Source organism: Choloepus didactylus, chromosome 17 (assembly GCF_015220235.1).
Source record: "Choloepus didactylus isolate mChoDid1 chromosome 17, mChoDid1.pri, whole genome shotgun sequence".
Taxonomy (NCBI): Eukaryota; Metazoa; Chordata; class Mammalia; order Pilosa; family Megalonychidae; genus Choloepus; species Choloepus didactylus.
Window position 1 is genome coordinate 71,353,881 of NC_051323.1, and position 14,387 is coordinate 71,368,267.

General features: G+C 41.7%; 1 protein-coding gene across 2 annotated transcripts in view; it reads right to left on the reverse strand.

Annotated features, from left to right (window-relative positions):
• Positions 1-8,342: 8,342 nt before the first annotated feature.
• The window catches only part of UXS1 (UDP-glucuronate decarboxylase 1), a 95,956-nt gene continuing 89,911 nt past the window's right edge, over positions 8,343-14,387 (reverse strand). For both annotated transcript variants that reach the window (XM_037806799.1, XM_037806798.1), the window contains exons 14-15: positions 12,378-12,481; positions 8,343-9,210 (exon numbers count right to left, since the gene is read on the reverse strand). In XM_037806799.1, the coding sequence (XP_037662727.1) occupies positions 9,079-9,210; positions 12,378-12,481 (236 nt within the window). In that variant the 3' untranslated portion in view covers positions 8,343-9,078. The remainder of the gene's footprint in view (positions 9,211-12,377; positions 12,482-14,387) is intronic.

Consider the following 14,387-nt stretch of genomic DNA (forward strand, 5'->3'; position numbering starts at 1 on the left):
GTGGGATGGGGGGATGATTTGGGTGTTTTTTTTTTCACTTTTCTTTTTTATTCTTGTTCTGGTTCTTTCTGATGTAAGGAAAATGTTCAGAGATAGATTGTGGTGATGAACACATAACTATGTTATCATGCTGTGGACAGTGGATTGTATATCATGGATGATTGTATGGTGTGTGAATGTATTTCAATAAAACTGAATTTAATTAAAAAAAAAAAAAAAAAAGAAACCCCTTAAAGGGAATGCCAGTCAAATCCTTATAATACATCCAGAGTGAAAGCTTCTGATTGTTCTTAGGATAAAGATGAAAATACTTGATGTGTCCTAAAAGGTCTGGCCCTTCCAATCTCTTCAGTCTCCTCTTGTTCCCTGTGCTCCAGTCCCTCCACCCTTTCAATCCCTGCAGCATGCCATGCTAGTCCCTTTCTAGAACGCTCTCTCCACTTCCATTTGCTTAGGCAACTCTCAGCCGTCTTCAGCACTCCGTGTTGTCACTTCCCTTCACAGGCTCTGATATAGCCCTGGAGACCTTCCTTAATAAACTCTAGCATGTGATTATTTGATGAACGTTTTTCTCCCTGCTAGATTGGAAACTTCTGGAGGACAGGGATTGTAACTGCTCAGAACCCAGCACAGAGCCTGTCACAGAGAAACCACTCTTTAATACATGGTGATTGCATCCTGACGACTCTCGGGGTGTTTGGAAAACCGATCCAGTTCATTTGTACATATGAGGAAAACGGCAGCCAGAGAGATTGAACGACAGACGCTTGCTGGACACGAAGTGAGTCAGGAACAGCACAGAGACCTCAACTCAGCCTGGGGGTCCTGCCAGAATTACAGTATTTCTCTCCCTCTTCCCCAGACAGGCCCCACCTCTCTCCTCCAAAGTGTGATTCCTGGGCATAGTGTTTCCTGAGCCCTGCTCGGCTTGGCAAGGGCAAAGTAACCTGTTGTCGCAAATCACCGCTGCCCTGGCAGCCAGCAACCTTCAGAGGAGCCGGGTCAGGTGGAAAGCTTAAGTCTGGTCAGAGGCCCTTTTCCAAGTGCTTTTCAAATCATACGACCTGATCCTCTGAGAGTGTCCCTTTTTAGATGAAGAAACACTGTCTTCCCCTATAGGGCAGGATTAATCTTTATTATGGGTAAGACTAGATACAGGAAGAAAACCAATAGGGATACACTCGATTACAGACAAAGAAATTAGGGCTCAGGGAAGTCAACGGATTTGCTTACAACCAGGCCAATAATTTTTTAGTAGGTTAGTGATCTACTTTGTTTTCTACGTCATGCTGTGGCAGAAAGGAAAAAATCAAACCTTGGATAAATACATCAGGGAATTGGGATTTATAAAAAACTGTGTCTTTCCATTGGAAGCATGTCTTTTCTTGTAAAAACTTAACACACCTGGAGAGATAAAGAAAAACACAAAATGCTGCTGCTGTCATCCATTAAAATGAAATTAAGGAACAGCCTGGGTAAGAAATAGAAGCAGTCGTAAAGTGCAGAATAGACTTTGCTACAATTGATGCGTGGTAAGCCTTTGATGTAATTCAGGTTTTTTTTTTTTTTAATTGCTCTCTCTTGGCCTATTCTTTCATGGTCTCCAGTTCCTTTTCTCTCCTTGCTGAGACACAAATTTAGAGAAAATAAACAGAAAATGTGAAATGGAACATGGTAAGCGTTAATTATTGAAGAAGCCCAAATGCTGAAGGGAACACAATCGAGCAGTTCCTTACTGTGCAGACAACAGACTAATTTTACCTCCCGTCACTGGGTCAGGGAAGATAGGAATGAAAAATTTGTCCATCTGTCACCTTTCTTTCCTCTTGGCCAGCTGACTCAGACATAGTTCTGTTCTGGGAAGTAATAAACACCATTATCAAAGTAGGAAAATCAAATGTTATCATTTTTACACTTTTTTTTTTTTTTTTGCATCTTCAATGACAATATTTTATTTCATCAATATTTAATGCAATTCCATTTCTAGTAAATGATTATTGATTCCTACTTAATCCTTTTTAATGCCTATTCAGTCTTACATGTATTTTCCAGCCCTTTTTTAAAAATAATCTTTCAAATTCAAGTTTTGTCTGAGAGAAGGATGTCATAGGGCATAGAGCAGGCCATGACACAGCTGGAATATTTTAATAGGATTTTTCTGCAACATTTGATATCATGTTGATTTTTTTCTTTAAAAAAGTAATGGACTATGTTGACTGATTTCTGAATACAGAAACAGTTTAACATATTTGGAATAGACTCCACTGGTTCATAAGTATATACTTCTTTTCATATATTACTAAATTCAATTTGTTAATATTTTAAGAATTTTTGCATGTATATTCATGAGGGATATTGGTCTGTAATTTTTCTTTTTTGTACTGTTTGCCTAGTTTGGTATCAGGATAATACTTGTTCACAAAATGAATTGCAAAGCGTTCTGTCCTTTTCTATTTTCTGGAACAGGTTTGGTACAATTTGTGTTAATTCTTATTTAAACCTTTGAAAGGATTCTCTAGTGAAAACTTCTGAGCTTCTTTTTCAGGAGGTTTTTAATTAAAGTCAATTTCCTCAATGGCTATTCAAATTAAACATTCTTTATTGGGTGAGTTGTGATGGCTTGTGATTTTCAAGATAGTGGTCCATTTTATCTAAGTTTTCAAATTTACGTGTGTAAAGTTTTTTTTTTTTGTTTGTTTGTTTTTGCAGTATTCCCTTATTATCCTTAATGGCTACAGGATCTGTACTCATACCCCATTTCATTTCTGAGATCAGTACTCTGCGTATTCTATTTCTTAAGTCAGTCTTTCTGGAGAGGTTTGTCAATTTAATTGCCCTTTTCAAAGAACCAGTTCTTTCTTTCACTGAGTTTCCCTGTTTTTCAGTTCTCAATTTCATAAGATTTCTACTCTTTTATTTTGAATAATTCCTTCCCCTCTTCTTGCTTTGGGTTTATTTTGCTTTTCTTTTCTAAGTTTTCAAGGTAGGAGCTCCAGTTGATGTGAGACCTTTCCTCTTATTTAATGAATGCATTTGGTGCTACACATTTTCATCTCATTGTAATAGATTGTAATTTTGGAGGAACTGGTCCATTTCATAAAAGTTGTCAATTTTATGTGCAGAATTGTTACAGATATTATCCTTTTGATGTCTGCAAGTGAGACCCCTAGTTTCATTCCTGATTATTAGTACCTGTGTCTTCTGTTGTCAGTTTTGCTAGAAGTTTGTGAATTTTATTGATCTCTTTGATGAGCCAAGTTTTTTGTTTTTTGTTTTTTTTCAGATTTTCTCTATTGCTTTTGTTTTTAATGTCATAGGGTATCTAACCTTATCCTTACTATTTCCTTCCTTCTGCTCTTTGCTCTTTTTGTTGTTTTGATTTTTTTTAGTCTCATAAGGTAAGCGTTCAGCCATTGATTTGAGATTTTTCCTTTTTTTTGATATAATCATCTAGTGCTATGCATTTTGCTCTCAGCACAGCTTCAGCTTCATCCATAGATTATGATGTTGGTGTGTTGTTTAGTTTCCAAGTGTTAGCAGATTTTCCTGTTATTGATTTCTAGTTTTATTCCACTGTGATCAGAAACTACACTCTGCTTGGTTCAATTCTTTCAAATGTGTTGAAGTTTGTTTTATGACTCAAGAGATGGTCTATTTTGGAATATGTTCTCTGTGGGCATTTGTAAAGAATATGTATTCTGCTGGAGCTGAGTAGAGTGTCCTATAAATGCCAATTAGATCCTGTTGGTTGATGGTGGTGTTGAATTTTTCTCTACCCTTGTTGATTTTATGTCTAGTTGTCATATCAGTTATTTGAAAGAGTGGTACTCAAGTCTCCTTGATTGGCAAGTTATCTATTTCTCCTTTCCATTCTATCAGTTTTTGCTTTATATATTTTGAGCTCAGTTTTCTGAGCATACAGTTAGGAATGCTATGTTTTCTTGGTGGACTGACAAACACACCCCCCCTTTTTTTAAATGATGTAACATCCCTCTCTGAACTTGGCAATTATTTTTATGTCTACTTCATCTAGTATTAATTTAACTACTCCTGCTCTTTAAATTTTTCATGGTATATCTTTTTCTACCCTTTTACTTTCAGCCTACATGTATCATTATATTTAAAGTGAATTTCTAGTAGATAGCCTGTAGTTAGGCCATGTTTCACATTTACTCAGCCAATCTCTGTTTTTTTAATTGCGATACTTACAACATTTATAGTTAATATAATTATAACAAGTTAATGCTTAAGTCTAACATTTTATATTTTCTGTTCATTCCGTTTTTCATTTCTCTGCTGTCTTTTTTTTCCCTTCTGTCTGTTAAATTTTTTAGAATTCCATTTTACCTATAGTATGTCTGAGTATATTTCTTTATGTAATAACATTTTTAGTGGTTGTTCTAGGTATTACACTATGTATATATATAAAATCAAAAGCTACTGGTGTCAATTTTTATGAGTTTGAGTGAAGCATAGACAGCTTACCTCCCTTTTTATCACTTTATCCTTCCTCCCATTTATAATTGTCTTATTTATTTTCACAGAATATAGGATTCTGGGTTGGCAATTCTCCTTTTCTACAGCACTTAAGAAAAATGTTGTGCCACTTCTTTCTGGCCACCAAGGTTTCTGATGAGAAATCCACTGCCATTCTAATTGTTTCTTCCCCTAGAGGTAATATATCATTTCCCTCTGGCTGCTTTCAAGACTTCTTTGGCTTTAGTTTTTAGTTTGTCTTGGCATGCATTTCTTTGGGTTTCACCCAGCTTCTTGAATCTGTTGGTTTATTTTTTTTTTGCCCAATTTGGGGAAGTCAGCCATTTTTCTGGGAATACTTTTTCAGCTCCATCCTCTTTCTCCTTTCTTTCTGGAATGCTGATGACATGAGTATTAGACATTTTGTTATAGTTCCACATATCCTGAGGCTCTCCATTCTTTTCCTGTTTCAGTTCATTTTCTCTCTGTTGTTCAGACTGAGTAATTTCTATTCTCTCTTCAAGTTCACAGATTTTTTCCTTTGTCCTCTCTATTCTGCTGCTGAACTCAGTCCACAGAACTTTTTATTTCAGCTATTTTTCAGTTCTAAAATGTCCATTTAGTTTTTCTTTATGTCTACCTCATCTTTGCTGAGATTTTATTTTTCTCTTTGCTTCAATTGGGCTTATAATTGCTTATGGCAGTATTATTGTGATTGGCTGTTTCAGAATCCTTGTCAGGTGATCCTGACATCTGTGTCTTCTCAGTGTTGGCATCTGTTGAATGTCTTTTCCCATTCAGTTTGAGATCTCCTTGGTTCGTGGTATGACAAATGAATATCGGCTGAAACCTGGTTGTTTTGAGTGATGTAAGACTCTGGTGTTTTAGTGGGTCTCCTCTCATGATACTTCAATGGAGGGGAAGCACCTGTCGCTGCCACCTCCTGGCAGGTGGGGTTCCCCACTAGACCTCCTCCAACACCCTCGCTGGGAGGGGAGGGGCCCTGCCTCACTGCTCCTCTCATGGGCGGGGCGGGGTGGTTGCCTTGTTGCCGCTGAGTGGGAAAGTGGAAAAAGCTGGCTCTCCACGAGGTCTCCTCTGACACCATCCCAGTGTGGAGGGAGTGGGGGCCTCGTTACCGCTGGGTGGGGGGTGAGGTGACTGTCTGGCTCTGACATGACCCCTGCTGGTGGTGGCGTTGTGGGGTGGGGATGGAGATTGGGTGTCTGTTATAGCCTGGCAAGGATAAAACTCAAGGCTTCACCAGTCTTTGCTGGTTGGGGTGGGGGCTGCAGTTTTTTGTTGTTGTTGTGTTTGGCTGGGGTAGATCCATGACTATTTACAAGTTTTCTGCCTTGTGAGGCTGCCCCTTCCCTGGTAGACTGGCAGGTTTCATGGGGCTCCCGCCACTGGTATTTCCCAGGGAACTCACCACCACATCATCCCTTGGGTCTAAGATCCCTAGCTGGACCATTTCTCTCTCTCACCTTTCAGATTCTTATGTTTGTTTTACATATAATGTTCAGTGTTTTTAATTGTACTTAGTGGGAAGAACCAGGGAAAAGTACATTTATTCTATCCTCTCAAACTTAAGTTTTGCCATTATGTTTTTCCTTGTCTTTGTTTCCTTAAAACTGGCCTCCTATAACCTGGCAAATGTTAGAGCCACGTATTTTGACTCTTACATCCTGAGCCTTCATACTGCATCACATTAGTTTTACTTCAAATAAATTGCATACGAAATACAGAAAAACAAAATTCAAAGATACCAGAATAGCAACACTTTTAAAAAACCTTAAGGTTGATAACAAAAATCCCTTTTTTTTTGTTCCTCCAACAGCTGTAGATAAGAATGACCCTTGTTCCCCAATGTTGCTGAAGTACAAACAGGAAATAATTAAGAATTTTTTATAGAGAAAACACTGGGATTAATTTTGACAATCAGAACAACAGAGCACGACCACTGTCTTTCAAGGCATGCAGATCACCACCCCTAAACACTGTATAACTGTGCTCATGGCATTGCAACTTTCCAATTCCCTACCAAAGAGAAAGTCTAGGTAAAATACAGAAACCACTACAGCATACAGATGGAAACGTTAACATTCCAACTGCTCTGCCCCAGGATGTTGCTGAGAACTTTCCAGAATTTCCAGTCTCTCTTGAGACCACATTGTAATTCACAGTAGTGGCTAGGCCAGCATTTCACTCAATACAACTTCTAGGTTGAGAATTGAGGTCAAGCTCACGCACAACCAAAAACCATTAACCAGAACGGCAGCCTGTCCCGGCCAAGGCCATGATCAAGGGCACCGTCAGGGCTCAAAGGGTTGCCACAAGGCCACGGCTTCCACGTGGGGCCAGCGGCTGGACCTGTATCCAGGAGGGAGTAGTTGAAACCGGCAATTCAGACACTGCTCTGTAGTTTGCACATTGCTTGAACACACCGTGAATGCAGTAAAAACTGAAGTAAAAGTAGTTGTTCCAGTCTTATCCCTGCAACGGTGACACCTTGGTCCAATGCCTATTCTATCCCCTTACCTGTCCCTTTCCCGGCTCCCTCAACTCCCCTCTCCTCTTCCTGGGACAACAATGTACTTACTCAAAGGACATGTATTATTTCCCTGGTTGCAAGGCATCTTTTCTTAGGATGAATTAGACACAACCCGTCTTCTTCCTCTTTTACCCTCCCATGAAAATGCAAATAATTTATGAAAATCGTGGGAAAGACAGTCAAAAGAATTATCCCATGGAAGAATTCCAGATACTCTGTCAAGTAACAAGCTAAGAGAATTCCGACTCCGAGGCCTCTGGGTACTTAACACCACATTGCACAGCTTAGCTCCACAAAACTCCCAGCTCTGCAGGTTTACGTACTTCGTCAATGTCTGTGGTCACTGTTAGTAGTTTCCAAATAAACTTCTCAGGTCTGTCCATCTCCCATTCGTCCCCATCTCTGTAAATGATAAATCACTTGGCTCAGGCAAGAATAAACAATGAAAAAGGAGAAACCATCCTGATTCCTCGTTCTCTCTCACACCATGTCCCATGGAGCACCAAAATTCTCAGCTCTAGGCTGGCTGCATCAGAGTCCTCTGGGGAACGCAGCATAACAAAGAACCAAAACCACAACTTCCTTGGCCCAACCCCTGGAGTGTCTGATTAGAAATACACATCCCATTAAAAAAAAAAAAAAAAAAAAAAACCCCCGAGGTGGTTTTGATGGACAGACAAGTTAGTTTACACTGTAAATAGTAACACGTTATTGATCACATTCTTCTCACAGGGTCTTGCATTTCTAAATGCTTCTGATCCACAGAAACAAGAACCCTGACTACCTTTTCCATGTCTTTATTGCCAAAGGGCAGATTTTTGTCTCTTATCTTGTGGAACCAATCTATTTATTTGGAAAATCTGCTACTTTAACTTACCATGTTGTTCCTCTATTTGTGAGAAAAGGAAAAACAAAATCCTAACACTAAGCCTGGAAAGCATTTTTAATGAAAACAAAAGCCATCAAAAGAAAATTTTCACTCAATGAACCTAGTTCATAATCATTATCAGACAAATGACACTTCTTTTCCCCACCTGGTCTATGTTCAGTGAGGGACATGGCATGCTTCTTGGCCTGAGTAACTTAAGATCCAAAAACTGCTCCACACAGCAGTTAATATTATATGCACAAGTTTGGCCCAAGTAGCAAATGAAAGTTTTAAAGAACCACACATCAAGTTACATATTATATGAACCCAGATGCTTTCAGAATTTTCTTTTAAACTAAATTCTTCAATATTTTTCTTAGCAATCCAATAATGTACCAAGCAAAGGAGGAGGCTAACTTTTAAAACTGAAAACTCCATGACTGGTAAGGTTCAATATTTTATTAAAATAGCATATTCAACCACTGTTAACCAAGAATACTTTAACTTTGTTTTGTTTTTGTTTCCACCAGAATATGAAGTGCAATGAAGTAGTGAGTTCAAATATCCTCAATCATGATAACCAACAGAAATATTTCAAAGTCAAGTGTGGAACTAAAACCTAGACCTTGGAAAACTTCTGAGTTAAAAGGAAACATGAAGCTTGCAAACAGCATTCTTTTATCCACCTGAAGAATAAATGCCGGTATTGCCACCCAGCTGACAATACTGCTAGTTTTTTTTTTTTTCTTTTATGCATAGTATAACGTCTCATTTGTAAGTACCCACTTCTATAAATAAAATTGGCATTTTTCATCCCATTTAATGTTCTTTTTCAGCTTCACAAAGAAACCAGTAAATAAAACTGTCAATGACAGTCACAACATATGCTCTCACAGCAAGATAAAAAACCTGAAAATACGCAAAGATGCATCTACCATATTTTACATAAAAAGACAGATTTAAAAAGTGCAAGGCAAAATCTGCAGTTTGTTGAAGGGAGTTTTTAGGCACATCCATTTCTTTAAAGCAAGCTTCAGAAGGAAATTCCAGTTTGTTCTTCATGACACCAGTTTATAAGTCTCTCTTTAAAAAAATAAAAAGAAAAAAAAACACAAATAAACCCAAAATACATCCCATCAAGTGTAAAACAGGGAGCCTCCTGTCCCAGAAAGTGAGGTTTTCAGTTATGGCGTGTTCGTCCTTTTTTTATTCTTGCAGGTTTGGGTTTGGGGATGTACTGATTATTTGCCTGGTACTCAAGTTCTTTGCGGAAGTAGTGGATTGCTTTATTTAAACCTTCCTCCAGTGGGACCTGTTTAAAGAGAAAGTGAGAATGAGAGACAAGGTCACATTAACAAAAGGTCCTTCTGGAAAAAAAATAGCTGGTCCTTTAGGTCTGGCCTCTCTGCTGGGAACACACACGGCACCACACCCTGGTCATGACAGCATCGCCGCCGGGCTCGGAGAAGCCAAGAGGGCCTTCCGAAGCTGACTTTAAACCATACTGTGCAGTGTAATAAATTATACACTTAGCTGACGCAAAATAAGTTCTGACCTCAAAGGCCCTGAACGGCCTCTTGCTGCTATGGTATCTACTGCAGTTTTAATCATAAAGATCATTTTAAACAAAGAATGAACATGTGCTCCATTCTTTCAGAAGAAGCCAGCAGGGAGGGATGATGCTTTGGGAAGGTGTTTCACCATCACCCCACCAGCCCCACTTCCACCCGCTGACTTGAGAGGAGAGCCCGAGAGGGGACTCACGGCACCACAAGGTAAACTTGAGAGGAGAGCCCGAGAGGGGACTCACGGCACCACAAGGTAAAACCAGCTTAATCTGGAGCTGCACTGCAACAAGCAGAAGTGCAAACCGCTGCCACTGAGAAACAATGACAGGAAAGTACAGAGGCTGTCAGGGGGCACAAGGAAACCTCTGGGGTGAAGACAGGTATGTTCATTATCTTGACTGTCGCATTGGTTTCACAGGTATATAAATGTCGAAACCTATTAAGTTGTACATTTTAAATACGGGTGGGTTGAATGCCAATTATACCTCAACAAAGTGTTAAAAAGTACCCATGGGGAAAAAAGTATGATGATATGACTAAAAGTTTCTTTGGACCAGATTCCTCAAAAATTACTTATGATAACTACTAGTAGGAAGGGAAAGTAGCGGTAGATGTTTTATATTCTGAGAACAGGAGAATATTGTACATCTAAACTCCAGACAGATAAAAATACTGATGATGTGCATACCTCACATAATGTAAAAGCAACAGTTTATATGTAGTAAATGTGTATTTAACTGTTTTTTCCAAAATATTTCATTTAAAATGTAGATTCTATTTACAAAGAAACCAATAGCAAATTCCTTCAAAAAAAAAAACAAAAAAATCTTATCTATGTCTGCTTGTATAATTTGTACAGATGGGATTATTATATATTAGATTTTGCTCAAGTCTGGGCACAATCATATTTTTATTTCTTCCAGCAGATTTCTGTGGCCTCAGGCAAATCACTTAAAACGTGCAGACTGCAGGAAAAAATAAGGATCGGACTTGAATTTCTAAACTCCAACCTTCTAGGACTCTACTTCTCAGCTCCCATTTCCATGTACAATTTTAAGAAATGACCTGAGCATTCGGTTGCCGTCCTGCCTCTCTGTCCTGCTGAGAGCCAGGCAGCCACATCTCGCCTGGCAGACTGGACTGAATAATGTCAATCTGGCAGCTGTGAATGTGACCTTTGTCGGAAATGGGATCATTGTAGATGTAATCAGGATAAAACGAGGTTATACTGGAGTAGAGTGGGCCCTAAATCCAATCATTGGAGTCTGTGATGGTTAGGTTCATGTGTCAACTTGGCCAGTTTACAGTGTCCAGTTTGGCCAAGCAAGCACTATCCTGTTACTGTGAGGATATTTTGTGACTTAAATCATCAGTAAGTTGATTACGTCTATGGCTGATTACATCTACAACCAACTGAGGAGACTGCCTTCATCAATGAGAGAAGCTTCATTCAATAAGCTGACTGCTTTAAAAGGAGAGGGGATGATTTCAGCAGTCAGAAGGGAAAATTTCCATCTCTACTTCAGCCAGCCAGCTTCTTTGGGGGAATTCATCGAAAACCTTCATCAGAGTTGCCAGCTTGCAGCCTAACCTACGGGATGTGGACTTGTCCATCCCCACAGTTAAGTGAGGCAATTCTTATAAAAATCTCATATTATTTACAGATATCTCCTGTCAGTTCTGTCTTCTTAGAGAACCCAGACTGACACGGTGTCCTTAGCAGAAGAGGGAAACTTAGACACAGCACATGGGGGAGAAGGCCATGCGAGGAGTGAGGTGGAGGCTGCTCCACAAGCCAAGGACTGCTGGCAGCCACCAGAAGCTGGAGGAGCTGGGAAGGAATCTCCCCTGCTGACACTGTGACCTTGGACTTCCAGCCTCCGGAACTGTGAGAGAATAAATTCCTGTCGCTCTAAGCCACCCAGTTTGGGGAACTGTGTCACAGCCCCAGGAAACAAAGACCCAGGGTCCCACTGAGGACTAGTCTCCCATTAACTGAGCACCTACTGTGTGCCAGCCACGGCAACAGCTGGCAGGGCTACCGCTGTGCACCACCCCAAGGAGGACAAGCAGAGGGACAAATAAGGGACAGGTGGAGATGTGATCGGGGGTAAATGGGGGTGGGTTTGCTGCTTTAAATGTGGTTGCCCAGAAAGGCCTCTCCAAAGAGACGGCCCATGAATTGAGACCTAAAGGAAAACTATGCACCAGCCATGCAGAGCACAGAGGACGGGTGCCCTGGGCAGAAGGATGAGCAAATGCCCCGAGGCAGGAAGGGATGTGGAGGGTGGAAGGAGCAGAAAGCAGGCTCAGCCAGTAAGGGTGGGGCCACAAGGCAGAGAGAGGGGGAGGCAGTCTCTCCACGGGCGTCTGGCAGGCCTGGCACTGGGTCTGACTTATTCTAGAGCAACAGGAAGGCAGAAGAGGATGGTCACCCACTCGTTCAACATGGTGTTGCATCTGGGGGACTCTCCACTGCGGCAAGGCCTGAGAACGGATGGGTCCTGTGAAGTTGTGCAAACTTCCTGGCCCCAGGTCACACAGAACTTCACCTAATCTTGCATGGCCAGAGACATCTTGAGTTGTCTGGAGACAGGTCACACAGGATGCTCAGGCCCTGAGTGCACGCTGCGATGGCCCTTGAACACTGTGTTCGTGGATTAAGCCATATGTATTGATTTAATTAAAACAGAACCCATTGGAGGCCAAAGCCATTTCCCCGGTAACAGAGAATGAGAGCCCAGCGATACAAGAAAAGTCACTTAATGGTGTGGAGAAAACCTATGTCTGCCTGTAGGGTCTGAGCCCTCCGCACCCCATGGGGAGCTGCTCCGACAATAGCCAATGTCTACAAGGAGACAGAATGCGGAGCTGAGGAGACGATTTCCCACAAGATGGCATTCACACTTACCACAGGCTCCCACCCCAGCATCAGCTTTGCTTTTTTGATATCTGGTTTTCTTTTCTGTGGGTCGTCCTGGGCTTCGGAGAGAAACTGAATTTCACTTCCACTGCCTGAGTTGTTGGGGGAAAAAAAAAATTAAAAAGTAAGAGACAATCATAAACCACGAGGGACATGACATTTTACCATACACGTCCAGATCATCATCTCACACATGGAGTGGATTAAGGGTACAGATTCCAGAGTGTACCTCTCATGAAGCCACTGAGAACCATGGAAGAGACCATCCTGCTCAGAAGTCCAGGGAGCACGTCTGTAATGGCCACAGTCCCTGATCTCACCAGGGGGCAGGTGGCCCAGGATTCCTTCCAGCTCCACAAGAGCTTGGAAAAGGAGGCAAGAAGAGGCCCGAGTTTACCTTCCAGTAAATGAGAGGGCCATCCCACAATACTACGAGCAGCTAACACAGTAAACCACCCCGAAGTCCATGAAAGCGGATCAATGGAGCATGTGGTCATCTGTTACATCAACAGCCCCCCAGTGAACACCTCCTGATGTGCACAGCCTGTGGAATCCCTTCCCCTGGAATCTGGGCTAGCCTTTAACAGGTTTAACCAACAGAAGGTAGCGGAAACAAGCGCCTGCTCTGAGTCCACATCTTAAGACCTGGCCAACTCAAGGCTTCTGCACTCCTGTGAGATGTTTAGCTGCCCTGCTGGGAAAGACTGCATGGAGAAAGAGAAGCCTGCCTGCCCAGCAACTCAGCTGAGCCGGACCCCCGCCAGCCTGCAGGCTGAAAGAGGCCACGCTGGTGACCACAGCCCAGACCCGCAGAAGAAACCCCAGGTGAGGACAGCTCAGCTCACAGGATCTTCCACAAATAAAATGGTTGTTGTTTTAAGCTCTTGCAGCTTGGGGTGGGCTGTAACCCAGCAAGAAACAGCAATGTGGTGGATATACTGCATTCCCCTTAAAGCTTCCCAAGCTTTAATGTGTGCATGGATCAGCTAAGGATCTCGATAAAATGCAGACTCTGATCAGAGATCAGAGATTCCACCTTTCTGACGAGTTCTCAAGTGCTGCTGCTGGTTCACAGGCCTTACTCTGGGTAGCGAGGCTTTCGATCTGCCCAGATGCCATCATAATGTTAGATGGCCACATCCTTTCTTCACTTTGGTAGGGAGAGACAAAGACTCATAATGAAAAAGATGCTGCAATGGACCTGAAAGGGGGTGCTGAGCCAAGCCAAGCCGCATCTTGTGTCTAAAGAATCCCACTGCCTCTACTCTCACAGGGACTAAGGTTCCAGATTTCCAGAGCCTATCAAAACAACGCTGGTGGGCAACAGACCAATTCCAGGAAGGACAGCCTGGTTTTGCACTACCTTGGATGAATAAATTCAGCTAGATGTGGGATTTGGAGAGTCACTCCAGAGTATCCTGCATTGCACTTATCCTTGGCCTGCCCATCTGCAGATCAACTCTGCTTGTGCCCTGGCTTGAATTTCTGGGTCAATCCTGGAAAGCAGACACCCTCCAAGAACCTGACTGCCCAGAGCTCAAGTAAACCTGATGATGTCACAAAGGTCTCCCCCACTCTACATCTGCAAGCCAAGGCTTGGTAAAAATAAATATGTCAACCTCTACGGCTGTATGAGCCCACCGTCGATGAGGCTATAGATGTCTTCTCTACTTCTAACACGTCACAGCTGGGTTGGCCAGAATGGTCAAAGAGAATTTAAACTTGCCAACTGATTCTGCCAAACACCCAGGCTGGGGTTGCTCTCCCTTGTTTAGCTCTCACACGCCAAGCAAACAAGCCAGTATTTGGAAATTGAATAATTTTCCCCTGTTCAGGATGATTTAACCCAGTCACACCTTGAACAATACCAAGCTACTCTTCCCACACCACACAGACATGCAATCATAATGGTGAACAAAACCACCCACCCCCGCCATCTTTATCTTTCCATTAGTTAATTAAAGAATCAAAAAACAATTAAATGTTTCTGATAAAAGT